We start from the raw sequence: 27660 nt of genomic DNA on the forward strand, positions 1-27660 counted from the left end.
TTCTCCAAACATAGAGCCTCACTCTCTCCAGGTCACTGTCATATTCCAAACATAGAGCCTCTCTCTCTCCAGGTCACTGTCATATTAACTGATAGTGGTCCTCCTGGGTAGTGTAGGACCATCATCCACCACTGAAAACAGTACAATGCCCTTCATTAGCAGCCCATTCTAACTCTGGGATGATCTGGCATGGGGTGCAGGAGGGGGCAACATCTGAAGATGAAGCTAGATCTGTGGTTGCCACTCATGGAGCAGGTCAGTGGGACTATGCCCATCAATCAGCATGATGTGGTAGGTACTCAAAAACAGGATGAGGGCCAAGTTAGTGGCAGAGGATTCAGCACCCTTCTTCGTTGTTGCTTAAAGGTTCAAATGGGACATTCTGCTTCCCATTTGAGGAAGGATGAAACAGAGGACTTCCTGTTGCAATTTGGTGGAAATGATCACCTGGTATGTGTCAGCCTTGGTATCCAGGAGAACAACATCATTGACAACTGTGAGCCTGTGAAAATGTGTTTCTAGGGGTTGAGCTTACTCGCCAACTGATGGGTGAGGTAGAATGATCTGCCATGGGTCATATACTGGCTCATTTAAAGCAGACACTGTGGATTGAGGCCCAGAGGCTCCAATGGCCAGAGCTTGGGCAAAGACAGTGAGGCTACCATCAGTTGTATTAGTACCACATACGTGTAATATAGTAGGTATCCACCATGAGCAACCACATCAATCCCAGAATCGAACCCACAGAATCAAGGTGGATGCAGCCCCAGTGATGATGGGTTGTAGGCCAGGGTGCAAGTGATTGTGGGGATGCTGCTTGCTGCCGGGCACACACCATTCAGCCATGAACCATGCGCTCTATCTCATTATTGGTACCTGGCCAGTACAAGAGTCTGTGAGCCAATGCCTTCATGTGGGACATCCTCAATGTCCCCAGTTTAGCAAGCTCAGGATTTCTTGTTGCAATTTGGTGGCAAGGATCACCAGATATGTGTCAGTCATCGTATCCAAGAGAATGATGTCATGGACAACCAAGAGCCCATGATAAATGTGTTTCTAGGGGTTGAGCTTGGTCGCCAACTGATGGGTGAAGTAGACTGGTCAGCTATGGGTTATAGATCTGCTGAAGGTTGGGGTTGCAGCATGTGGCAGCTGTGGCAACATGTGAGGCCATAATGGGGAAACCATGAATGTACAGCTTTTCATACATTAGTTATACAAAGGTAACTTTGGATTGTGAAAAGGGTAAATATCTTACAGATTTGTTTAATGCAGCAACTAACACTGTTAGTTTCTGATTTTGCTGCTAGGTGAAATGCATGAATTAGTTATTCCAACAGTCATCATGGGGATAAACTATCATTACAGGTTAGAGACAATTGAGGACCAAATATCACAAGCAACCACCTCAGACAAACTGTTATTAATTGGTCTGATTGTTTCACCAAAGAAAGGCTGTGTATCACATAGGACACCAGGTCAGGATCAGCCAGCAGTCCTTTCTTTTTTGCCAATTAAACTGTATTTGGCATTTCTTAAATAAACACCCTTGAACATTACCTAGTGCTTCAATAATAACAGGATACAGGTACAGAATTTATTTTCCAGCAAGATGGTGTGCCGCCATATTATCATCATGAAGTTGTCACATATTCCTGTAGGAATGTGGTGACTGGGATAGGACATGGTAGAACAGTATCCTGGCCACTACAGTTGCTTCATTTAAGCTCTATGGACTACTATGCATGGTGTTATATTAAAGAAAATTTTTGTTCCTCCTCTTCTGGGAAATGTCAGCAGGGGTGCAACAACAGATAACACCAGAAGTTGCCAACATACTTCAAGGCTATAATCATAGGATTTGACAGGAAACTTATTACAGATGGGAAATTTGTCATGTTACAAAATCAATTTTTGACAATACAGTGTAATTGGATAGATTAAAAAATCTACTCACCAAGTGGTGGCAGAAAATACACTTAAAGGAAGGTTATAATTAGGCAAGCTTTTGGAGCCAGTGACTCCTTCTTTCAGCAGAAGGGTTGAAGGGGAAGGAAGAGGGTTGAAAGAAAAGGACTAGAGGGGTCTAGGAAAAGAGGTAGATTTCTGAAAAGTCACCAAGAACCACAGTTCAGGGGAGACTTACTGTATGGGAGGTTACAGTAACAACAATATAAGGAATAGAATAGATTTTTACTCACCTTAAAGATGCCCTGCTGAGTTGCAGACAGACACAATGAAGAGACAGTTATGCAGGCAGCTATCAGCCAAAGCCTTTTTCAGCAAAGAAAACATATACACATTCACATGAAAAATATATTAAAAGACTTACCAAGTGGGAAAGCGCCAAGAGACAGGCACAATAAATAAAACACACAAACACACACACAGAATTTCTAGCTTTCGCAACCGACAGTTGCTTCTTCAGGAAAGAGGGAAGGAGAGGGAAAGACGAAAGGATGTGGGTTTTAAGGGAGAGGGTAAGGAGTCATTCCAATCCCAGGAGTGGAAAGACTTAATATATTTTTCCCATGTGGAAGTTTCTTTCTATTTCATTCACATGAAAAAGTACACTTCACGCACACTCAATGCACACAAGGCTTGAACTCTTACTGGAATTAGAAAAATGCTGTGAGTAATGAGGATAATGGAAAAGGGGCACTACATTGGCAGTGTGTGGTATAAATTGAGAATTTGGCTTTGATGGGAGGCATACTAGGGCAGTTCATGCAGTTGCAATGGCCACTGTGTCCGGATGGTGCAGTGGTCAGTGCATCTGTCTGGTAAGCAGGAGACTTGGGTTTGAGCCCTGGTCTGGCAGAAATTTTCAACTTTCACCATTAATTTAAATCAATGCATGCTTACAGCCAGTGTCTGTAATACCTTTCAGTCTTAACCCAGTATATTGCTGTGTAGTATCAATGAGGAAGCAGAGGACCTCTTGTTGGTTGAAATCATGGTCTGGGCCAATGGGTAGGTGCAACTAGGCATTGCCATTTGAATGTTGTGCTGTGGGCTTAAAACAGATGGTATAATTGTATGCACTCAGGAATAAGGCCCAGTGCTAGAGGTATTAGCTGTTCACTCTGGGAGGTTGGACTGGGATCTGAATAATGTAACAAAGGGCTTGCTATCAGTAATTAGAGAGAACTTTGGTCCAAAAAGATAGACCTGCTATTTTGGAAAAATCTGCTGCCTTCTCAGTTTCACTATATATTTCCCATGTATTTGCTATTTAATATCAGTACTTGATTACAATGGTGTTTTCCAAAGCAAATATGTACCTACATCTGGAAATACTGCGTTTTATTCTACTGTATTGTATTGTATCTTTACTGAATGAATGAATGAATGGGATTTGCAGATTACTTTTGCACCAGAGTTTATAACTTTAATCTGACAATACCAGTGAAGGAAAGCTGCTACTCACCATATAGCAGAGATTCTGAGTCACGATAGACACAATAAAAAGATTCACACACTCATAGCTTTCGGCCATTAAGCCTTTGTCAGCAGTAGACACATATACACACGCACACACACACTTACACAAACACAACTTGCGCACCCATCTGCAGTCTCAGAGAGCTGAAACTACACTGTGAGCAGCAGCACCAGTGCATGATGGGAGTGGTGACTGGGTGGGGGTAAGGAGGAGGCTGGGGAGGGGAGGGGGAGGGGTAGTATGGTGGGAGTGGCAGACAGTGAAGTGTTGCACGTTAGACGGAGGACAGGAGAGAAGGTGCAGAGGGGGAGGGGGTAAGTAGTGGAAAGGAGAGAAATAAAAATAAAAATAAATTAAAAGACTGGGTGTGGTGGTGAAACGACGGCTGTGTGGTGCTGGAGTGGGAACAGGGAGGGGGCTGGATGGGTAAGGACAGTGACTAACGAAGGCTGAGGCCAGGAGGGTTACGGGAATGTAGGATGTATTGCAGGGAAAGTTTCCATCTGCGCAATTCAGAAAAGCTGGTGTTGGTCGGAAGGATCCATATGGCACAGGCTGTGAAGCAGTCATTGAGATGAGGGGTATCATGTTTCCAGGTGTGTTCAGCAACAAGGTGGTCCACTTGTTTTTTGGCCACAGTTTGTCGGTGGCTGTTCATTCAGACAGACAGCTTGTTGGTTGTCATGCCTACATAGAATGCAGCACAGTGGTTGCAGCTTAGCTTGTGAATCACATGACTGGTTTCACAGGTAGCACTGCCTTTGATGGGATAGGTAATGTTAGTGACCGGGCTGGAGTAGGTGGTGGTAGGAGGATGTATGGGACAGGTCTTGCATCTAGGTCTATTACAGGGGTATGAGTCATGTGGTAAGGGATTGGGAGCAGAGGTTGTGTAAGGATGGATGACAAGAGGTAATCAAAACTCTGACGGAGAATGTAATTCAGTTGCTCCAGTCCTGGATGGTACTGAGTTATGAGGGGAATGCTCCTCTGTGCTGGACTGTGGGACTTTGGGAGGTGGTGGGAGAATGGAGAGATAAGGCATGAGAGATTTGTTTTTGTACAAGGATGGGACGATAATTGGGGTCAGTGAAGGCTTCAGTGAGACCCTCAGTATATTTAGAGAAGGACTGATTGTCACTGCAGATGCGACAACCATGAGTGGCTGTGCGGAAGGGACTTCTTGCTGTGGAATGGGTGGCAGCTGTCGAAGTGGAGGTATTGCTGGTGGTTACTAGGAAGGTGGCTTGTTGGGTTGAGAAATGGGGGAGAAGTTGTTGAGGTTCTGGAGGAATGTGAATAAAGTGTCCTCACCTTCAATCCAGATAGCAAAGATGTCATCAATGAATCTGAACCAGGTGAGGGGTTTAGGATTCTGGGTTTTTAGGAAGGATTCCTAAAGTGATTTTTATTGTGCCTATCGCAACTCAGCATCTCCACTAGATGGTGCGTAACAACTTGCCTTCTCTGGTATTGTTACATTCCATCCTGGATTTTCCATTGTTTAACTTTAAATAAATTTTTTTTAAAAAATAATTAAAATCACTTTTCTGTCTTGTATTGTGATTGTACAGACCTCTGGTTTTTATGAGCAACAGCAAGAACAATTAAGGAGTTCAAATGGTCCAAATGGTTCTAAGCACTATGGGACTTAACATCTGAGGTCATCAGTCCCCTAGACGTAGAACTACTTAAACCTAGCTAACTTAAGGACAGCACACACATCCATGGCTGAGGCAGGATTTGAACCTGCGACCATACCAGCAGCAGTGTGGTTCCAGATTTAAGCACCTAGAATCGCTCGGCCACAGTGGCAGTTAAGGAGTAAATGAACTGGAATAGTGAATGTAAGAGTTGCAAGAGCCTTTAAGAAAGTGTCTGGAGAATGTGCAGTTATCTGCTTTACACAATATTCTCCTTTCATACTTGTGCCGAATAAATGCTTTACTTACTTTAGGTGCAATGCCCCAGAAGATAATTCCATAAGACAGCAGGGAATAAAAATATACAAAATAAACCAGCCCTCAAGTTGTTAGGTCAACACAGTCTCAGATACTTTTAAAAGCAAAACATGTCAAACTGAGCTTCTTGATTAATTTAGCTATATGTTATTCCCATTTTAACTGGTTATGCATATGGGACCCAAGGAATGTTTTACAATGTGTTCCATTTAGTCTGTGATCAGTAATGCTTCTTATGTTGCTTGCAAGTCATATTTGCTTCTTTGAATCTATCTCCTATCTCCTCTCTGAGGAAGGTACTATTAACACTAGATCGCGTGTTGTGTCTCACTTTTACTTTCATGTGTGTGTGTGTGTGTGTGTGTGTGTGTGTGTGTGTGTGTGTCTGTCTGCCTGTCTGTAGCACTATACATTTTGCCAGTAATTCTGTTTGAGAAGGACCATTGTAGGCCTGTTCAGTTACATCTGAGTTATGTCTAGTAAAGGTGAGATGGAACCCTTGATTTCAAAGTATTTATGCACTTTCTGAAGTGGCTTTCTTACATCAATAGGTAACTGCAAAGATTTAATATTTTTTAAGAGGCATAAGTTAGCTGACATACATTTATGGGAAATAGAGAAAAACTTTTTAAATTGTATAATCAGTTTATAAGGGCATCTTTATTGGCACTGTTATTTTACATGATGCAAATATGATAGTTGGACAGGAGACAGAATTTTATTTTGGTTTTGTAATAATGGGAAACTGAAATCACTCACTCCTTTTCATTCACATCAACATTCTATTGATAACATTGTATTGATAACACACACAGTTCTACATTTCACAATACTGATGCATCATTCTACAACAATAATCAGTGTGTACAGTCCATTCAGTAACTGTGTTGGCTGTTGTTGTTTATAGGCCACTTCAAAATTTCTTTGTAGAAAGGTAGCTGTTCATCAGGTAGGTAACATTGGAGTTTTTCCAAGTCCTTGATTGAATTGGACTTAATTGGACCTTTCCTCATGAATAAGTTAGTTTTTCTGGTGCAATCTGCAGAACATGTTGGAGGCTCACAAGAAAAGGGTGAATGATCAATGCATTTATCATTGTAGAAACTGCAATACAACCCTTTCTTGCGTTATCAAAAACAAAATGTGAAAACCTGCTGATAGAGAATGTCACCTTTCTTTATCTTTCAGTACTCTGAGTTTCATCAGATATTTTGGTCGTCTTGCAGTACACCTGCCACAATGACTTGAAGTCTGGTGTCTAAGTAGCAGGAACCTGTCCGACAAGAAGTTTACCTGTTTTTGAACTCATAGGAATCATCTTTGAGACATCATTTACTATAAAATGAGCTCCTTGTCTAGGCTATGAAGACCCAAAGCACAAGTACTGGCTACCATATTATCCTGTGCCACGTGGCATCATGCGGATGCAATATGTAGGGGTATGTGGTCAGCACACCACTCTCGCGACCGTCCTGCAGACATTCCAGGCCACAGAGCCACTACTTCTCAATCAAGTAGCTACTCAGTTAGCATCATGACGTTGTGTGCATCCCTTACCAGTCTTCCCACTGAGGAAGAATCCTTGGCAGTTTCAGCAATCAAATCTCGATCCTCCACGTGATGAAATTAATATTAGGATAATAATTCACATAGACACTTATAAACACTCAGTACTTTCACATCAGCACAGTATGAAACCAAACTAGTAAATATCCTGTCACTATCTTTTTTGTTCACTCCTCTACCATGTATTTTAAACTGATCTACAGAGTATAGATATTGAACAAGAATTTGTAATATTTTATGCATCACTAACCGAATTCTTGCCTTTTCTTAGATGTTGTCTGTCAAAACAGCTACCCCAATGTTCTACAAATGTTCAATATTTACAGACTAAATTGCTAGCAGCTATGCAAGATATAATAATCCTGCTGCCACTCTGGGTTGTTGCTGCTGCAGCCATAGCTGGCAATTGTGCAATTACATTCTTTTTCGAAGTCCCAGGGTGTCCAAAGTAAGTAATTTGTGTTATTTACTCTCTCTGTCTCTCTAAATCTACTTTCTCTTCATATGTGTTAGATGTAAGGATTTTGGATAATAGCTTGTATTAATTGAACTCTGTTTTTCACTATAAACCGAACTAGTAAAGATCCTGTCACTAAGTTTTTTGTTCACTCCTTACAGCTTAAACTATTTTTTCTACATAGTTCCCTCAATAATTTAAACATTTATTGTAACATGAAATTAATTTGTTTATGCCCACATCATGGACATTATATTAATTAAATGGCAAGACAGAAGATGATAGAGAGGCCTATGTTCCATACAGACCCAGCCAGAGGCTGGAAACTGTCTAAGATGATGATGATGATGATTATTATTATGTCCACATCATGGGCATGAGCCGTCCATGAATACAGCCAGTCTTCAACAGCTTCTTTTCCTTCCCATTTATCAGTGTCAGACTGCTAATCATGCATGTGCATTTCTACAGGCATGTGAAATTTACACAGTTGCAGCCAGTTAAGCAATACCTTAAAAATATCTCTTGTACTTTGCCAGTATGTAGAATGCTATTAGTTATTAAATAGGTAAGAATGAGGAAAGACAATCAATCACACACCAAAAACCGTCTTGATTGCAATTTTTTTTTTTCATATGACAGATCTGTAAAAATAATGATACTAATTTACTATTTCACGGAAGCAAATCTTTTTCATCCTATCTAATCAACATCAAATGTACCAGAGAATACCTGATATTTCAGTTACAGGAGTAACCCGTCCAAATCCAGCAGTTTTCACATGCTACGTCACATAAAACTGGTTGGCAGAGTGCACGTCATTTATATTAATTATAACACTATTACCGACAGGTGGCGTCTGGTACATTTGTTACATTCCATTTGCACATACTATATTCAGTAGATCTTTTTTTATTAATTAAAAATACTTAATTAAAATATGTAGATGTCAAGGTTGAAATCTGTACTTGTCAGCATTAATAAAAAACAGTAAAATTATAATTTTTATACGATCTAAAAAACAGAGGGCGATTTATATATCTATGGTGATGGTGTGAACTTCTTTTCCTCTATGGTCTGCTTCCGTATTTCCCGCCATTTTGGTGTTGTGCCGCGGTCCGCTCAGTTGTCTGATGTCCATCGCCGCGGGCAAGAGGGCCGCACAGGAGGGCCCCGTCAACGACGCCAGGCACTGCACGCGTCTTCCGGCTTCTCCACCGCGCACCATCTCTCATCCCTCGGCCTGGATCTCCACACGCAACAGTTGTCATCTTAGTAGGTCGTCATAAATGCTAAAATAGGTGTTATGATTGAATTCGCTTTGCTCGTTGATGATTAAATCTGGATCTTTATTTTTGTGGGTGTATATTTCAATTTCTTCCAAAATGTTAAGAAACCGTCCCTTATGGGCTCTATGCAGGATGTCTAAATTGTGTTCAATGTTTGTGACTGAGTGCTTTGTCACAGCCATATGCGCCCCAAAAGCTGTTTTCTTTTGAGAGTAGGTGTGCTCCCTGAATCTGGTTTCAAAGTTCCTACCAGTCTGCCCTATATATTGTTTATAGCAGTCATTACATTTGATCTTATTTACACCTGAATCCTGAAATTTATTCCTACTACTACATATTCTATGCCGGAGCTTCAATTTTAATGTGTTATTTGTTCGGAACCCTATTTTAACGTCGCATTTACGAAAGCATCTAGGCCGAGGGATGAGAGATGGTGCGCGGTGGAGAAGCCGGAAGACGAGTGCAGTGCCTGGCGTCATTGACGGGGCCCTCCTGTGCGGCCCTCTTGCCCGCGGCGATGGACATCAGACGACTGAGCGGACCGCGGCACAACACCAAAATGGCGGGAAATACGGAAGCAGACCGTAGAGGAAAACAAGTTCACACCATCACCATAGATATATAAATCGCCCTATGTTTTTTAGATCATATAAAAATTATAATTTTACTGTTTTTTATTAATGCTGACAAGTACAGATTTCAACCTTGACATCTAAATATTTTAATTAAGTAGTTTTAATTAATAAAAAAAAAAGATCTACTGAATATAGTATGTGCAAATGGAATGTAACAAATGTACCAGATGCCACCTGTCAGTAATAGTGTTATAATTAATATAAATGACGTGCACTCTGCCAACCAATTTTATGTGACGTAGCATGTGAAAACTGCTGGATTTGGACGGGTTACTCCTGTAACTGAAATATCAGGTATGCTCTGGTACATTTGATGTTGATTAGATAGGATGAAAAAGATTTGCTTCCGTGAAATAGTAAATTAGTATCATTATTTTTACAGATCTGAAGATGGTACTGAACGAACCGAAACAAGTCATATGAATAAAAAAAAAAAAAAAAAAAAAAAAAAAAAAAAAAAAAAAAAATGCAATCAAGAAGGTTTTTAAGTAACATTATAAAATCACTGATTGCTGTTGTCCCATAAGACATTATGTCTGTTTTTGCAAAATCACACACCACTTTTAGATTATGGTGTATAGGCACACATAACTTGCTTTTAGTAGTTTTAAAAGTAGTTTGGTACAAACTGCAAGAAAAATGTTTTTGTTTACTGTGCTGTTATGCTGGTCTCCAGGAGCTCTTGACCCACCTCCGTATGTGTGATTGCTGATACATAAGTGTGTGGTGGTTCACAGCTTGGAAGTAGTCGGCTCAAATCCTAATGGTGAAAAAAAATTACATCTGCTGTATTTGGCCAGCAAGGGGAGAAGATGTGGTGGCATGCAGTTTGTGATTGCGAGACACTGTGCCATTGCACTTAGTTGGAGTCAAGACCTCTCATTGAGTGAGGGGATGTGACATTGTTGATGATAATCCATCCAATAGGGGCAGACATTAGGTTCAGCAGTTTGTAGGCTGTATGCCGTCACTGGGTTTTACTCCATCTTCCTCCTATCATCATCTTACAGCACAAATATGTTTTTATTTTTCTTTATTTGGCACTGGTCATTTTACATGAAATGTGCTTTGTCATGTGTAGGTAACAGTACTGTAGTCAAATTAAAGGATACAGCTACAATCTTAAATACTGAAATCAATATTATTAATATTAAGTGAAAGAGCACAATTACAATGCTAAATATTAAATTTACAGTCGTATAAAAAAGAAATGTTTGGTGACAGAAACTAGACATTAAAGTATAGCACTTTTGAATTGTAATTACCTGTAACTCTTACAGGGGCTACATGGGACCTGGAGGTATCCATGAAAATGGCCAGTATGAGGACTGTGTTGGTGGTGCAGTAGGTTACATAGACCGTGTAGTACTGGGTGTAGATCACCTGTACCAGCATCCCACTGCTCAGGCTGTTTATGGTTCTGGACCATTTGATCCAGAAGGATTAGTTGGTAAGTGTTCTCAGGTCATCCACTGTATATCCCGATCAAACTTCAGCAGGAGAAAACATATAAAAGTTGAGAAAATGTGCAAGTTTTCAGGACCAGAGGCTCCTTTTTCTGGGAGAAGGACTAAAGGGTTAGTAAGAGGAATAGAGGAATGAAATGAAAGGACTGGCAAGGTTTAGGGAATGGAGAGAGTCATGGAAAAGTTGCCCAGAACTCAGGATCAGGGGAGACATACTGGACAGGATGAAAAGGAAAGACTGTGTCTCTTCTGGCCTGGGGTTCTGGGTGATTTCCCCATAACTCTCCCCATTTTCTGACCCTTGCTAGTCCTATTTTTCACCCCTCTCTCTTCATCTTCAACTTTTTGCCAGAAGAAGGAGCCACTGGCTCTGAAAGCTTGCACATTTCCTTAACTTTTATATGTGTTTTCTCCTGCCGTCACTCGGTGACTATATTTTTTTATCCATTCAGTTACATAATATTTTCAGAAATTGATTATTTTCATTGATGTATAAGCCACTGTATGTCCTGAAGTGCAGAACATGTATGTTAAAGAAATATCATGGATGAAAGAAGAAAGGACAGGTATGAAGAGACACGAGATGCTTAGGCACAAAGTATAAATTCTGTAGAAAAATACAGGTATGTGTTGTTTGGGATCTTGTTTTAACCCTTGTACTTTCATGTGTAGGCAACCCATGGTGCAGTATTGTTAGGTTGGTGGGCTGTATGCCAAGACATGGCAGTCTCTGTTCACCAGGTTTGTTAAGTTGTGAATTTCCATCGCTACTTTAATTACGCTCTTCCGTTACAAAGACATTGACATGAGAGTTTTGGTATTGGCAACTGCAAATGTGCCACATTAAAGTAGCAATGAAGTTGAACTGCATTTGACCTGATTTCATATTTCTCAACAGCACAGATCACAAACAAAACAAATTTTCAGTGTTATTTAATTATTTTTGGTGCACAGAAAACATATAATTTTTATCTAGTATAAACTGCCAGTACATGGACAGCAACAGACAATTTTATGGATTTTCACACTCAGTTTGCCATGTAATCATGATTTATTTAGCTCTGTGATCAAAGAAAGTCTTTTATAACATTTGCATCTTCACTATGGATTTGCAGAAATTCTACCAGAGGTAAACAAACCTCCTGCACAGTTTTAGCATAAAGGAATTTATCTTTCACATGGGGGTTACAGTGCAGATCAATCAGTTCCATCTGCACATGCACAGAATTCTTTCAACTAAAACAGCAAACAGTCTAAAGACAGATGTGAAACAGGTGGTGTACTCAAAGTGTTTGGAATGCTAACTTTGTTATTCTTTGAGGGCCACAATTAATTCTTCAAACCTCACATCTTCTCTAACACCAGTGAGCTTATGGAAATTGATTGTTTTTTTGTCACAATAGCCCCTTCCACAATGAAATTTTCTTTTTAAATGCATTGACATCAAATCAGCAATAAGTTGTATCTCAACTCACAATGTCTCAGTGTGGGTGGTGTGTGATCAAGTTCACTTAAAATGCGAGGCCTGCAATCCATTCCAGATGTTCTAAGTTTTGTTCCTGCTCTTCTTTTTCCTTCATAAGTTCAAAAATAGTGGTTTTTAAATCAAAAAATCATTCCAGGCATGTCCCTTGACTTAACCAATATACTTTGCAACAATGTATAAACTTTTCATACTCTTTGTTCTATTCTGTCTTAAACTGTTATGACTAAAACTGCAATAAGGTTTGCAACTTCAGAAAATTTGCTGATAATACTACCAACTTCATCAGTGTGATCCATACCTGCAAATTTAGCACAAAGTGCTTCTTGATGTACAGAAGAATGAGTCCCAGCTGATGATCATAATATTTTGCTCTTTCATCATCAGCTAAATCTTTAAATTCTTTCTATATTATGAGAAGGAAAGTTGCTGCTCACACACACACTAATGCAAACACAACTCACACACACGACTGCAGTCTCAGGCAACTGAAACCACACTGTGTGGCAGTGTCATTTCAGTTGCCTGAGATTGCAGTTGTGTGTGTGAATTACATTTGCATGTGTGTGTGTGTGTGTGTGTGTGTGTGTGTGTGTGTGTGCGTGTGTGTGTGTGTGCGTGTGTTGAACCATGCATGCTTGGGTGTGCACGTGCACGTGTGCGTATGCGTGTCTATTGTTGATGAAGGCTAATAGCTGGAAGCTTTAGTTGTGAAAGTCTTTTTGTTGTGCTTATCTGCGACTCAGCATCTCTGCTATATGCTGAGTAACAACTTTCCTTCTCTTGATATTGTTACATTCCCTCCTGAATTTTCCATTGTTTGATTTAATTCTTTCTGTGTAATGTTATAATTCCATTCCATAGCAGATTTGCAGTACCCTTCAGTTATGCGACCGCATAATAGAAACTGAGAATTCTAATCTTTCTTTTTTGTCATTCCTGTTCATTATTAAAGGCTTGTGAAAAAAAGATTACTAGACTGCCTGGACCTGTGAACTTTTTTTTTTGTTGAATTGTGTTTTATTCATCTCATGACGTACATTTGCAATCCATTTGGTTTGCGTACAGGAGACATGTCAAAAATTTATAAAACAATTACAATGATTTTTACATTAATTAATGCTAGCACTATAATAAATAACAACACTATAAGGATATTTCTTGGAACATGTAACACATTGTACCCAGCTCAAATTTCCAGATTGTCCTGCATGAATTCATCCACTGAGTAATAACACTTCATTGTCAGTACCTCATATAGCTTTCTTTTAAGTGAACCTAAATTCATCTGCATCAACTTGTTCCCTTTTAATTTATTAAAAATTTTCATTCCCATGTATTGAGGTCCCTGGGCAAACAGTCTGAGGCGGTGGGTGGGGAGCATAAAATTTTCTTTGTTTCTGGTATCATGTGAATGGACAAAATGGTTTCCCTCAAATAAGTCGCGTCTGGAGTACAAAAATATAATAATCTCATATATGTATAAGGATGGCAGAGTTAATATTTTGAGTTTCCTAAATAATGGTCGACATGGTTCTTTGTGATTGGCAGTGCACATATTTCGTATGATTTTTTTCTGTATTTTTAGTATCCGCACTATGTTTGTCGAGTTACCCCAAAAAACAATACCATACCTAATAATGGATTCAAAGTAGCTTGTATATGCTACTTTCCGCGTGTCAATGTCCGTTGCAGTTGATAATATTTGCATTGCAAATGCAAAGCTGCTCAATTTGTTTGCAAGGTATTCAATGTGTGCCTGCCACCTCAAATTTTCATCTACTTTTAGACCTACGAATTTGACTGAGTCAACTTCTTCTATAACTTGGTTGTTGTGTACAATCTTAATTTGCTCACATTTTGACTGTTTGGTTTTGAACTGCATCACGTGAGTCTTAGATATGTTTAGATTCAGCCCATTTAGCTGAAACCAAGTTTCTAAGGTACTGAGGGTACTGATCACAGATTTGAGAATTTTTTCTGAATCCTGATCTTCAACTAAGACAGAAGTATCATCTGCGAACAGAACTGATGGGGAGCTGATATTTAATGGTAAGTCATTAACATAAAAGAGAAATAGGACTGGGCCTAATATGGAGCCTTGTGGAACACCCTGAGTAATTTTTTTCCAGTCAGAAAAATAATATGCGCCATTTGAAGAAATGCTAACTCTTTGCTTTCTGTTGGATAAGTAGGATTTAAGCCATTGTAGGGCACTGCCGCCAATGCCATACTTTTCAAGTTTGTAAACAAGCAATGCGTGGTTTACGGAATCGAATGCCTTTGTGAGGTCGCAGAAAATTCCTGCCACCTTATTTCTCTTGTCTAATGACGTACTTATTTTCTCAATGAAACTGTTAACTGCATCTACGGTGTTTTTCCCTTGCTGAAAACCAAATTGATTGTTTAGAATAACAGAATATTTTGCAATGAAGTTTTGGATTTGAGCAACAGCAAGTTTTTCAAATATTTTAGATAGGACTGGGAGAATTGAGATAGGACGATAATTTCCCATGATCTCTCTTGATCCCTTCTTGAAGAGTGGTTTGACTTCAGCATATTTCAGTACCTCTGGGAAACAGCCCTCTTCAAAACATTGATTTATTATCTGAGCTAGTGGGTTTGCAATTCTATTGTGTACCACTTTAATAACTTTGGTGGGTATTCTATCCCAACCTGCAGATTTTTTGTTTCTTAATGTTAAAATAGCATTTTCTACATCCTCAAAAGAAACTTTTGAGAATTTTGTAAAGTTTTCAGAGTTTTTGCCTAGGCCAAAGGGATTTACTTTGTTGTGATAATCTGCTACATCTACATCAGATTTTGCTACATTTATAAAGAATTCATTAAAGTACTCTGGTATTTGAGTTGGATTTACAACAGTTTTTCCTTCAATGTCAATTTTTGGAATTTCTTGGTTACAGGCTTTAACACCTAACTCAGATTTAATGACTGACCACACAGCCTTTGTCTTATTTTTATGATTTAAAATTAACCTGTTGTTTGCCAGTTGTTTTGCTGCCTTGACAACTCTTTTAAATATGGTTTTATAGAGTCTAACATATTTAATGAAATTTATATCTTTATTATATTTTAGTTCTCTGTGCAGTTGCCTTTTCCTTACACTGGAAATTTTTATGCCCTGGGTAATCCACTTTACTGTATTTGTTATCTTATTGCTGCAGAGTCTAGGTGGAAATGTTTCATTAAAGTCTGCAAGAAAACTATTTAGGAATTTCTCAAAGTTTTTATCACTTGAGTTACCATAATCAAAAGGCCATGTTTTATCTCTTAGCTTCTCACTAAATGTTAGCAAGTTTTCTTTGCTAAAGTTCCTGCTCATATGGGTTCTTGTATGTGAAATGTTTGTGTCTGTCTGTGGCAACTCAATAAACAATACATAATGATCTGAAATACCTAGATCTACACAAAATTTATACACATCTTCATATACATAATTAGTTAGAACATTGTCAATGCATGTTGCTGATTGCCCATTGTCCCTGGTAGATTCAAAGAAATTCAATTTGAAACCATATTTCTTAACTAAGTCAGTGAACCTTGAAGCTTGGCTACTATTACATGTGATATCAATATTAAAATCAGCAGCTATTACAACTTTTTTCTTTGTTTCTCTACAAAGGTCTTCTAGCATAATTTGAAGCTTAGATAAGAATAGTTCTGTTGTTGATGTCCCTGGAATTCTGTATATTGAGATTATTATAACATTTGCTAGCAAGTCCACTATTTCTACACAACAGCTCTCGAACACACATTCTTCATTTAAATAATTAAAACAGTTTCTGGTCTCATAATTTATGTCATTGTGTAGAAGTATACATGAGCCTCCACGTAACTTGTTTCTTCTACAAAAGCTACTTGCTAATCTGAAGTTCCCTATTTTGTTCAGAATTTTAATTGTCCCCTCAGTCAACCAGTGTTCATTTAAACAAACAACTTTAATATTTGCATATTCTGACAGAATGATTTCCAATTCATCTATTTTGGAGCTTTTATTATTAGAAGCATCAGTGTTTAAGCCATTTATATTCCAGTGGATAACATACCTACTTTGACTATTTCTTACAGGCTTTAGCATATTTCTTGCCAGATAATGGTTTGGTTTTTTCTTTCTTAATGCTACACACGTTTTTTCACCCCCATCACTACTTATAAGTTTCCCTTATTTTTTATGATCTGGCAAGTATCTAAGAACATCTTACTGAATATTTTTGAGCCCAACCTGTTCAGATGTAGACCATCTTTGGCAAGACACTTTGCACTTAGAAATTTTTTATATCTGGAAAAAATGTCAAAGGGTAAACAGCACTGACACTGTGATTCGACTGAACCTAAGAAAGTAATGCTGATGAAACAATGGTGCACTGCAATGTTAAATGAGACATCATGATGTACCAAGTACTAGCAAGGAGGACTGAGTAAAGCTGAGACAGGCTGAGCCTTGGCCTACACAAGGCCCATGCATCTTTCTTGTGTGCAGTTTGGATGCTGTGGCTGACCCTGGGCTAGAGGTTAAATTAATAATTTGTTTCTTTTACTGACCGCCTGACTCACATAATGCAGTTGCTGATAGGCTAAAGGAAAACTTGAGTCTCATTTCAAATACAAGTATATATGGAGGCTGAAGTGTTGAATGAAAATTTGTACTAAGACTGGGATTCGAATCTTGGTCTCCTACTCTTTAGGCAGATGCATTAACCACTATGCCACCCCAACAAAGTGGCTTTGCACAACTGCACAGACTACACTAGCACATCTCCCTCCTCAATCCATTCCCATTTATGTCAGCCCACTTGGTATTCCCCTATACTCAAACAGCATTGCACAGGCTCTCTGACACTGTTGGAACAGTACTTCAGCATCAAGTGATGTGGGGGATCCTGCCTGAAACCCAGGCATAGGTGCCGTGGTATAAATTTTCATTTATTGCTCCAGCCTGTATACATATTTAATAGATGTTTGAGACTTATAAATATCTCTGGCACTACATAGTTTCCTTTCAAATAGGTATCACACTCATACAATTATGGTTGGTGGTGACTTCCCATCAATTACTACAAACTGTGACCATTCTGACAGTAAATCACAAATCCAGTCACACAACTGGGATGATACTCCATAGGCAAGAAATTTTAGAATATTGATCAAGTGGTGGGATACATAACAAATAGGACTAATAGGGAATACTTAATTTATACAAAGAAGGGCAATATGAATGGGTCACATGTTTGTCTGACCCATACAAGAGCTTCATTGACATGCTGATAAACCTGAATAGGCAGATTCTGGAAAATAAATGCCTACTATCCCATGAAATTCTAGTTACTAAGCTTCAAGAACCATTATTATCCCTTTAATTGTAGTTGATTTCTGTGGAAGTCCACTTAATTGGCCCTATGGCAGAATTGCTGTAGAAGTAGGCTGGGAAACAGACGTTCCCTCCAGTGAACTGCTTTTGCAGTCCAGCCTACTCCACGTGTTTACCATTTTGCTATGTTAAAGTGTTACTGAAAGAATGTCCCTGGCATTATCTAGCAGGCTTACTGTAACATTTAGTGGCATTTGCTACCACCTGATCTCACAGGAAATCACTTTGCATTGTGTCACAGCCAAAGGATTTTGGAGTTTCATTTAGCAGTGGGTTGTGAGCAGAGACACTTTTCTTGTTGATATACACAATCTGTATTGCCTCTTTCTCAGGCTGTAGGTGTTTCATTTTGTTCAAGGTTCCTTTTTTGAATATGAGTAAACTACTTTACTCAGCCAAAGAAGCTTTGAAGTTGCTTTTAGACAATGATTTCAAAATCAGCAGTCAAAGTGAATCTGACAATGATTCACTACTACCCTTTGGCACAACAGTACCCTTCTGCAGACCATTTGATGGTTTCAGATAAACTGACGTCTTCAAGTAAATTGGTGTTTTCTGGCCCTTCAACAGTACCAGACGTAGGAATATCTGGTGACTCATCAGGAGGTGAGGAGAATGACAAAGAAGGAACCAAGCCTTTGCATACAATACAGAAACTGGGATGGACAATCTGACATCACGAGAACCTTCCCCCCCCCCCCCCCTCCCCTCCCGCAGGTTCTAGACTGAAAAGTGTAGTTGGTACAAGAAGTTTTTTAGTGTCTGGGCTGAGCAGTATAGTTGACACAAGAAATTTCGTTAGCTTGTTTTCCCTGTTTGTAAGTGAAGAAATTGTGGCTTATATTTGCAACAAAACAAATAGGTATTTTACTCAATGTCTGAACATCTGACTGACAGAGTGAAGAAAGAGTGGAAATATGTGCTACCAAATAATTTTTTTATTTTCGTAACTAAGTCTCTCATTATGACAAGAGTAAAAAACTGTTTTTATCAGAGTACTGATCAAGACATTCACTTCTGAAACCTCCAATTTTTTCACGACTTCTTTCATGGAATACATATTTGTCTACTCTACATTTTTATACTTCAATGATAATACTGTGTATACAACAGACTACTTATTCAAACTTCATTCTATTTTGGGACACTTTTGTATTATTTTCAAAAAGCATTTATTTCCATTTGAAAACCGTTGCATGGATGAATCACTCCTTCTGTTCAGAGAGAGAGAGAGAGAGAGAGAGAGAGAGAGAGAGAGAGAGAGAGAGAGAGACTAAAAGCAAAGCAATATATCTCAGCAAAGAAAAATTGTTTTGCAATAAAAATGATTTTGATTTATGATGTTCAAACAAATAATATTTTGGACTTCACTGTTTACTGCCAAAGTCACAGATGTCACAAAACACACTCTTGGGGTGTCTGGAAGATGTCATTACAACTCCAATTCAGCATATTTACATAAGGAGCATGCATTCTTTAGTGATAATTGGTACACAAGCCCAGCGCTCTTCCATTCTACATCTACATCTACATCCATACTCCGCAAGCCACCTGACGGTGTGTGGCGGAGGGTACCCTGAGTACCTCTATCGGTTCTCCCTTCTATTCCAGTCTCGTATTGTACGTGGAAAGAAGGATTGTCAGTATGCTTCTGTGTGGGCTCTAATCTCTCTGATTTTATCCTCATGGTCTCTTCGCGAGATATACATAGGAGGGAGCAATATACTGCTTGACTCTTCGGTGAAGGTATGTTCTCAAAACTTTAACGAAAGCCCGTACCGATCTACTGAGCGTCTCTCCTGCAGAGTCTTTCACTGGAGTTTATCTATCATCTCCGTAACGCTTTCGCGATTACTAAATGATCCTGTAACGAAGTGCGCTGCTCTCCGTTGGATCTTCTCTATCTCTTCTATCAACCCTATCTGGTGTGGATCCCACACTGCTGAGCAGTATTCAAGCAGTGGGCGAACAAGCGTACTGTAACCTACTTCCATTGCTGTATGAGCAGCTAAGTAATGCATGTGGTATGGTACAGCCCAACAGAAAAGACATGCTAAAAATGGCAGAGAAATTGTAAAAGAGAGAACTGACATCCAGGTCTGTTGCAGGGCTAATGTTCCAATGAAATGGTGTGACAGAAGGGATGTCTATATGCTGTCAACTTTTCATTCAGCAGACATGCAAGAGACATCTAAAAAGGACTGCACAACAGGTGCAAAATGTTCAAAACCTTCTGTTGTGATTGATTATAACAAGTCAATGAGAAGCATTGATTGGAGTGATATGATCATGAAAACCATGAAAAGTGTCAACAAGAGCACAGAAAGGTAGCAAAAAAATTTATTTTGCCTGAATGACATGAGATTGTTCAACACATTTTGTCTGTACAAACTGCATCTTGTAAGTGAATTCCCAACTGGGCTTGATTGAAGAAGTACTACAAAAATAAAAGATAAACAAAAGGAGTCCAAGTGGGGGTGGCTGCCAAATTGATGTCCCATGTAGGCTGACTGCTGGACTTCATCTTCCAGGTCAACTACCAAAGTATGTACCATGTGTATCTTTTAAGTAAAAATACAATGAATGAAAGCAGACAAGACTTTTCTGTAAATTATACAAGCAGTTACTATATGAATTTCCCTATTTTGCTGTGTATCATGAACTGAAAAACATATCCTCTGGTCCTGATACGTAAGTTAACATTGGTGTCTAAATATTGTGTCTGTATTTTTGTGTGGAACCCAAACATAGACAGCAAACATTGTGTATATTTCTGTGTTCTCAAATAATATGTAATTTTGGGAACAATATGTATAAAATGATTGCAGAAACTGAGTTTGTTTCTACCATGCCAATTCATAAATAGTGTAAATAATATACATGTTGATTGTCTGAAATGAAAAAAAAAGTAAGTTTGTGTCTCCAAGTGGTGAGATGTCTTGTGCAGCATTTTGTACAATGTGAAAAATGTGTTACATGATGCTGATGATAAATCACTGATAATAAATCGTGTATTCCTTAATGTGATTGTTGATAGTTTTCAAATAGAATGCATGAAAGTAAGTACAACAATTATATCTATTTTCATGGTATGATTGGTTTCACAACAGAACTTTGTGTCACTTCAATACCATTTTTTAATCTTTTTACTGCACCAGTGTGGTTGAAAAAGAAAAAAAATACCTTTGTGTGCTATGATAAATGAGTGCTTACAATGGTGAGCACAAAATATAATATAAGTATAATGTGTCACCAACATAAAATACCAAACAACTTGCAAATAATTAATACATCAGTGGTTATGGTGGTCATAACTAGCAAAATCAAATTGGGCTGCACATGGCCTCAAAACTGGTCATTCAGGGGGACCAAGCAGCCAACTCTACGTCCCATCCACACTGCCGCCCCCTATGCCCCCAGGGTCCATTGTTAAGGGGTTAATTGGGGAAGTTAGAAATGTATTACAAACATACTGCTCCCGTAGGGACCATGAAGGTAAGATTAAAGTAACTATAATGCACATTGTGATCTTCAAGCAGTCATTTTTGCTGCACTCTGTTCATGAATGGAATGAGAAGTAGCTCTTATATGTGGTACAATGGGAAATGAACTCTGCCTTGCACTTCATGGTGGTTTGCAGAGTTGACTGTAGATGTGAATGTGGATGTTTTGGCGCCACTATTTGCCACTTAACCTTGATTGTGCACTGAAGGAAGTGCAGTATGTAACCATTAATAAATTTTCCTGACTCTCTTTTTTATTAAAGCTACTGACACAGAATGAAAGCAATACAAAAAATATTTATCTTGACAACTCTTTCCACTCTGAGTAACGCTAGACCCTAAATTTAAATGGAAATTAAGATCAGTGTAAGTGTTTGTGGTTAGCACATTGCCACATTTTGACAGAAAATATATTTGCAAATCAACGACTTGTTACCCATTACAGGAAAATGTCATGAATATGAACATGGAACTTGCAAGCAACTAAACTGAACTAAACTACCATTCACTATTTTTTGAAAGCACTGAGCAGCATCAGTAAACAAAGAAATGTGACGAGTCCTGCAGTTTTATTTATTTATCAGGTGGTGGATTATAGACACATTATAAAGGATGAGACAGATAAGCTGTTCACCTCAGATATATGATGAACTATTTAATTCTGTTTTCACTCAGGGGAATTATAAGAAAGATCTTGCTAAACACTGTGAAACGGGTAGACTGCTACTCACCAAATAGAGAAGACGTTGGGAGCAGGTAGACACATTGAAGAAGAACTGCTAATTATTATCAGCTATCTTCCCCCACCCTTACTGTGCATGCCTCCTCCTATCTGTCCCACATCTCTCTTGTACCACACTACCCACCCCAACCGAGATTGTAGTACACCTAAGACACAGCCAGGCCTATGTGCCAGGAGACGACAGTGACCATGTGTGAGAGTGACTGATGCTTGTGTGAACGTGTGTGTGTATTCTCTTTCCAATGGCCTAGCATAATTGAATACACTGGTTCTCATCAGACCACCAAAGCTAAACAATGTCGACTGCAACAAATACTGTACAAACTAACTGGGAAACCACTTACTGTTGGTTGCCTTCCCTTTGACTTTAGGAAAAAAGGAAGTCAGGTGATGGCATAAAGTATCTGATTACCAGTCTTTGTGCCACTGACCTGTATTAAATTCCAAATCTCCCCATAGTGGCTCATGGAATGAGGCTATGTGACAATGATGATGACAATCTGTCCATTGGATGGGGACATTAAGGTCAGCAGTCCCCTTTAGCTATTCAAGAGGAATAAGTTATGTGCTGGCACTGGCTTTCGCCCACTCCCTTCTCTCATCATCATCATCATCATCATCATCATCATCATCATCCAACACAAACATGACATCACACCATACATATGCCCCTTACAGTCACATACACTTATCAGAATAATTTAAACACTTAACACTCACACTTTGTGAAGGAAAAGTGGCAGTGAGGAAATCTTTCCATTTAAGTAACAGAACCTGTCCTTCAGTGTTTCACAGCCAATTGTGCCTTACAACTTTACTTTATTTACATCTCACAATCTCACAAAGGACTTGGTGTAATGGCTGATAATATTTAGCAGTTGTAGCAAAACAAGTGGGACCCATTCCCATTTTGTTTTGTTATTTGCTTCCTTAAATCATTTTTATTGCTTTCTAAATTATTAATAGTGTTAGTGCAAGAGGTGGCATAGTATAAAGTTTCCATTCTGTAATTCTGAGTTTAAGATCAGGCCCAGCTTTGCTAAATTACATTGGTCAGAATAATTTCCTAATTAATTTGAACTATTTCAGGTAAGTAGTTTTGCTAAAGTTCAGTTCAGTTAACTAATAGTAATTACTTCCTATTCCAGGCACAGTGTTGCCAAGTAAACAGATGACTCATTGTACTGCCGATGAAGTTGGAAAAATAACCCATAGAAATCATTAAAGTATTTATGTAGCTAATTTCCAAAATATGGTAGGAATATCAGCATTTAATTATTTTCTGGATGATTAACAGTTTTATGTATGGTTTGTTTGTCAATAATAGCTGTTTTTGCAGTTTCATCATCAAGAAGACTTATTTCAGTTGGAACTCTAATTGTAACAAAAAGTTCAAACCAAAGCCAAATTTTTCTGCACTATTCAATTAGTTTGAGAGGTAAAATTCTAAATGTAAACTATCACAGTTACATATTTAGCAATGTGAAACTTTAGAAGCCATTTTTGCAAAGCTGTATAAGCACTGTGCCTGAACCCATTTTTAGCTCAGTTTGTTCCAAGATTCTGAGCATGGAATCCTTGTCAGTCAGAACTCTAAAAATGTTATAGTGCAATGACATGTGGTTGTGAATAAGAAGACAGACAATTAGATAGGGCAGTTAACAATGATTGCTGGTTCACTTTATACATAAATGCCACATGTATCAGTCATCTGAGTGAGACTGTTCCTAGTCGGTTAGGTTATACTGCACAGTGTCTATTGCTGTGTAATTAGAAAGTGCAGTATGTGCATACCTCATAAATGAGACTTAATTATGTAATTAAGACACAGACTGGCCATAACTAGTTCAGTGAGGAGGTTCCCACTTTTGGAAATAAAACCTGTGAAACCAAATGTGTGTGTCAACTACATTATTGGATGTAAACAGTGCTGTACCCATCAATATTTATGGCCAGTTTTTTGCTGTGATTGCTGCTACCAAGGAACTACGAGCTGATTTATGACCAGGTATATCACACAGTCTATATTTCAGTATTCCTGTCTGCCACTCAACACCTCCTGCATGTGATGAGTAACAATATGTATTGTTGTTGTGGTTCTCAGTCTGAAGACTGGTTTGATACAGTTCTCCAGAATACTCTATCCTGTGCAAGCCTCTTCACCTCTGAATAACTACTGCAATCTACATTTTGTTGAACTGCTTACATCATTCATTCTCCCATTAAAATTTTTATGCCACACACTTCCCTCCAATACAGAACTTTTGACTCCTTGATGTTTCAGAATGTGAAATATCAACTGATTACTTCTTTTAGTCACATTATGCCACAAATTTCCTTTCTCTCCAACTACTTCTTTTCAGTATTTCCTCATTACCCATATAATCTTGACATTATTCTGTAGCTTGCAATTTCAGAAGCTTCTGTTCTTTTCTTGTGTGAACTGCTTATGTTACAATTCTGTCCAAAGCTACAAATACCTTCACAAAAGACTTCCAAACACTTAAATTTGTATTCAGTGTTAACAAATTTCTCTTCTTCAGAAACGCTTTTCATACTGTTGCCACTCCACATTTTATATCCTCCCTACATCAGTCATCATCAGTAATTTTACTGCTCGAATAACAAAACTCATCTATTACCTTTAGTGTCTGACTTCCTAAATATAATTTCCCCAGGACTGCCTGACATAATTTGACTATGTTCTATTACCCTTGTTTTGTAAAATCATCTATTGAGAAATTGCATCTACATCTACATCTATACTCTGTAAACTACCATGAGGTGCATGGCAGAGAGTACATACCACTGTATCATTTATTAGGATTTCTTTCCGTTCCATTCACATATGGAGCATGGGAAGGAGGTTGTTTTAATGCACCTGTGCATGCGGTAATTATTCCAATCTTGTCCTCATGATCCCTATATGAGTTATATGTAGGGGATTGTAGTATATTCATAGATTCGTCATTTAAAGCCGGTTCTTGTAACTTTGTTAATAGACTTTCTTGAAATATTCTATGTCTATCATCAAGAGTCTTCCAGTTTAGTTCCTTCAGTATATTTGTGACACTCTCCCATGGAGTAAACAAATCTGGGGTGATTTGTGCTGCCCTTCTCTGTTTATCTGTATGTCAGTATCCCCTGTTAGACCTATATGGTACAGACTGCAAACACTTGACCAGTATTCTAGAACTGGTTGTAAGCAATCTCCTTTGTAGACTGATTACACTTCCCCAGCATTCTACCAATAAACCAAAGCCTACCACCTGCTTTACCCACTACTGAGCCTAGGTGATAATTCCATTTCATATCCCTACAAAGTGTTATGCTGAGTTACTTGTATGAGTTGGCTGATTTCAACAGTGACTCATTGATTTTATAGTCATAGGGTACTACATTTTTTCGTTTTGTGAAGTGCACAATTTTACATTTCTGAATGTTTAAAGCAAGTTGTCAGTCTTTGCACCACTTTGGAATCTTATCAAGATCTGGCTGAATATTTATGCAACTTCTTTCAGATAGTACATTATTATAGATAATTGCATCATTAGCAAAAAGTCTGACATTTCTATTAACAGTGTCTGCAATGTCATTAATATCCAACGTGAACAGGAAGGGTCCCAACACACTTGCCTATGGCACATCTGACGTTACTTCTACATCTAACAATGACTCTATATCTGAGATAACTTGCTGCTACCTCCCTACCAAATAGTCCTCAATCCAGGCACAAATTTCACTTCATATCCCTTATGATTGTACTTTTGTCAGTAAGCATAGGTATGGTACTAAGTCAAATGCTTTTTGGAAATCAAGAAATATTGCATCTCCCTGGCTGCCTTGATCCAGTGTCTTCAGTATGTCATGTGAGAAAAGTGTGAGTTGGGATGCTCATGATCATTGTTTTCAGAATCAACACTGGTTGGCATTGATAAGATAATTGTGTTTCAGTTTCCTCATTATGTTTGAGCTCAGAATATGTTTTTAGTTTCTACAACAAATTGTTTTCAAGGATATTGGACAGTAGTTTTGTGGGTCACTTATGTAGACAGTGTGGCCTGTACTTTTTTCCAAGAACTGGGCACAGTTTTTGTTAGAGGGATGTACAACAGATTATAGTTAGAAGAGGGGCTAACTCAGCCACGAATCTGGTGTAGAATCTGACAGGTATTCCATCAGGCCATGGAGCTTTGTTCAATTTTAATGATTTCAGTAGTTTCTCAACACCACTGATACTAATACTTATTTCAGTCATCTTTTCAGTGGTACAAGGCTCAAAAAATTGGGACAATTATTCTTGTTTTCCTCTGTAAAGGAATATTTGAAAACAGAGTTAAGCATTTCAGCTGCTGCTTTAATACCCTCACTTTCAGTTCCTTTCCCATTCCCTGGGGACTGGAAACTAACTTTGGTGCCACTAACAGCCTCTAAAAGTGACCAGACCAGTATTTCTTTAGGTTTTATGAAACATCATTTGACGATATTCTGTTATGGCTATCATTGAAGACATCACATGTTGCTCTGTTGGTAGGCAAATGTGTTTCACTCAGCATCTTTATTTCTATACCCCTATGCCTTGTTTTACACCTATTATGTAGTAATATCTGTTTCTTTAGACGTTTCTTTACAGTGACTGTATGTCAGGGAGGTTCATTTATTTATTTAGTCCTTCAAATCCTATATGTATAGAATATATACAAGGATATTGGACATGGTTAGAAATTTACAAGATAAAAATACAGTTTGTATTGCAATGCTAAGGACTAGATAGTCAGGTAATTTAGCACAGATTCTTAAATACAACAAACATCACAGGATATTGGACAGGGTTAGGTATTTACAAGATAAAAATACAGTTTGTATTGCAATGCTAAGGACTAGATAGTCAGGTTATTTAGCACAGATTCTTAAATACAACAAACATCACAGGCAACATACAAAGTAGAATATTAGTAATGCATCTTTATTTATGTTGTTTGTCTTTTATATATTCTGTCAGACTGTAAAATCAATGATCAATCAAATATGCCTTTACTTCAGCCTTAAAACTACAGAGTTTACCTATTGATTTAATATGTTTAGGTAGATTATTGAAAATCTTTATCCCAGTATGTAGTGTGCCTTTTTGGCACAATGATGTTCTGACCTGTTTCACATGAAGGTCAGATTTTTGCCTTGTATTGTGTGCATGTATATCTTCATTTTTTAATAAGATATCTGCGTGTCTATCAATATACTGTTTGATGAAAACTGATGTTTCGTAGATAAAAAATGCAGGGAAGAGGAAGAACTGACAGTTTTTTGAATATGGGTCTGCACGATTTCGTATTGTTTACCCCTTCAATAATTCTTAGTATTCTCTTTTGCATCCTGAAAAGTTTAATATTTGTTGTTGTATTACCCCAGAAGATTGTGCCATATTTAATTACAGAATGCACATAGGAGTAGTATACACTTAATAGGCTGGCTTTGCTGCAACAAGTTTTTAAGATCCGTATCATGTAACAGGTTTTGCTTAGTTTTCTTTGCAAATATTCAATATGTACCTCCCATTTTGTGTTGTTCTGGAGCCAGAGTCCCAGAAATTTAGTGCTGTTAACACTTTTAAGAACTCTGTCCCTAAGTTCTATTTCTATGTTTGGGTGGTGTCTTCCTTTTACATTATAGAAGTTCAGTGCTACTGTCTTTTCTTTGTTTATAATTAGCTTGTTGTATCTGAAC

General features: G+C 38.3%; 1 protein-coding gene across 2 annotated transcripts in view; it reads left to right on the forward strand.

The window, feature by feature from the left end:
* The window catches only part of LOC126284570 (heparan-alpha-glucosaminide N-acetyltransferase-like), a 353817-nt gene that overhangs the window by 296375 nt on the left and 29782 nt on the right, over positions 1 to 27660 (forward strand). For both annotated transcript variants that reach the window (XM_049983590.1, XM_049983597.1), the window contains 2 exons: positions 7299 to 7420; positions 10634 to 10803. In XM_049983590.1, coding sequence (XP_049839547.1) covers positions 7299 to 7420; positions 10634 to 10803 — 292 coding nt within the window. The remainder of the gene's footprint in view (positions 1 to 7298; positions 7421 to 10633; positions 10804 to 27660) is intronic.

This window comes from Schistocerca gregaria, chromosome 1 (assembly GCF_023897955.1).
Source record: "Schistocerca gregaria isolate iqSchGreg1 chromosome 1, iqSchGreg1.2, whole genome shotgun sequence".
Taxonomy (NCBI): Eukaryota; Metazoa; Arthropoda; class Insecta; order Orthoptera; family Acrididae; genus Schistocerca; species Schistocerca gregaria.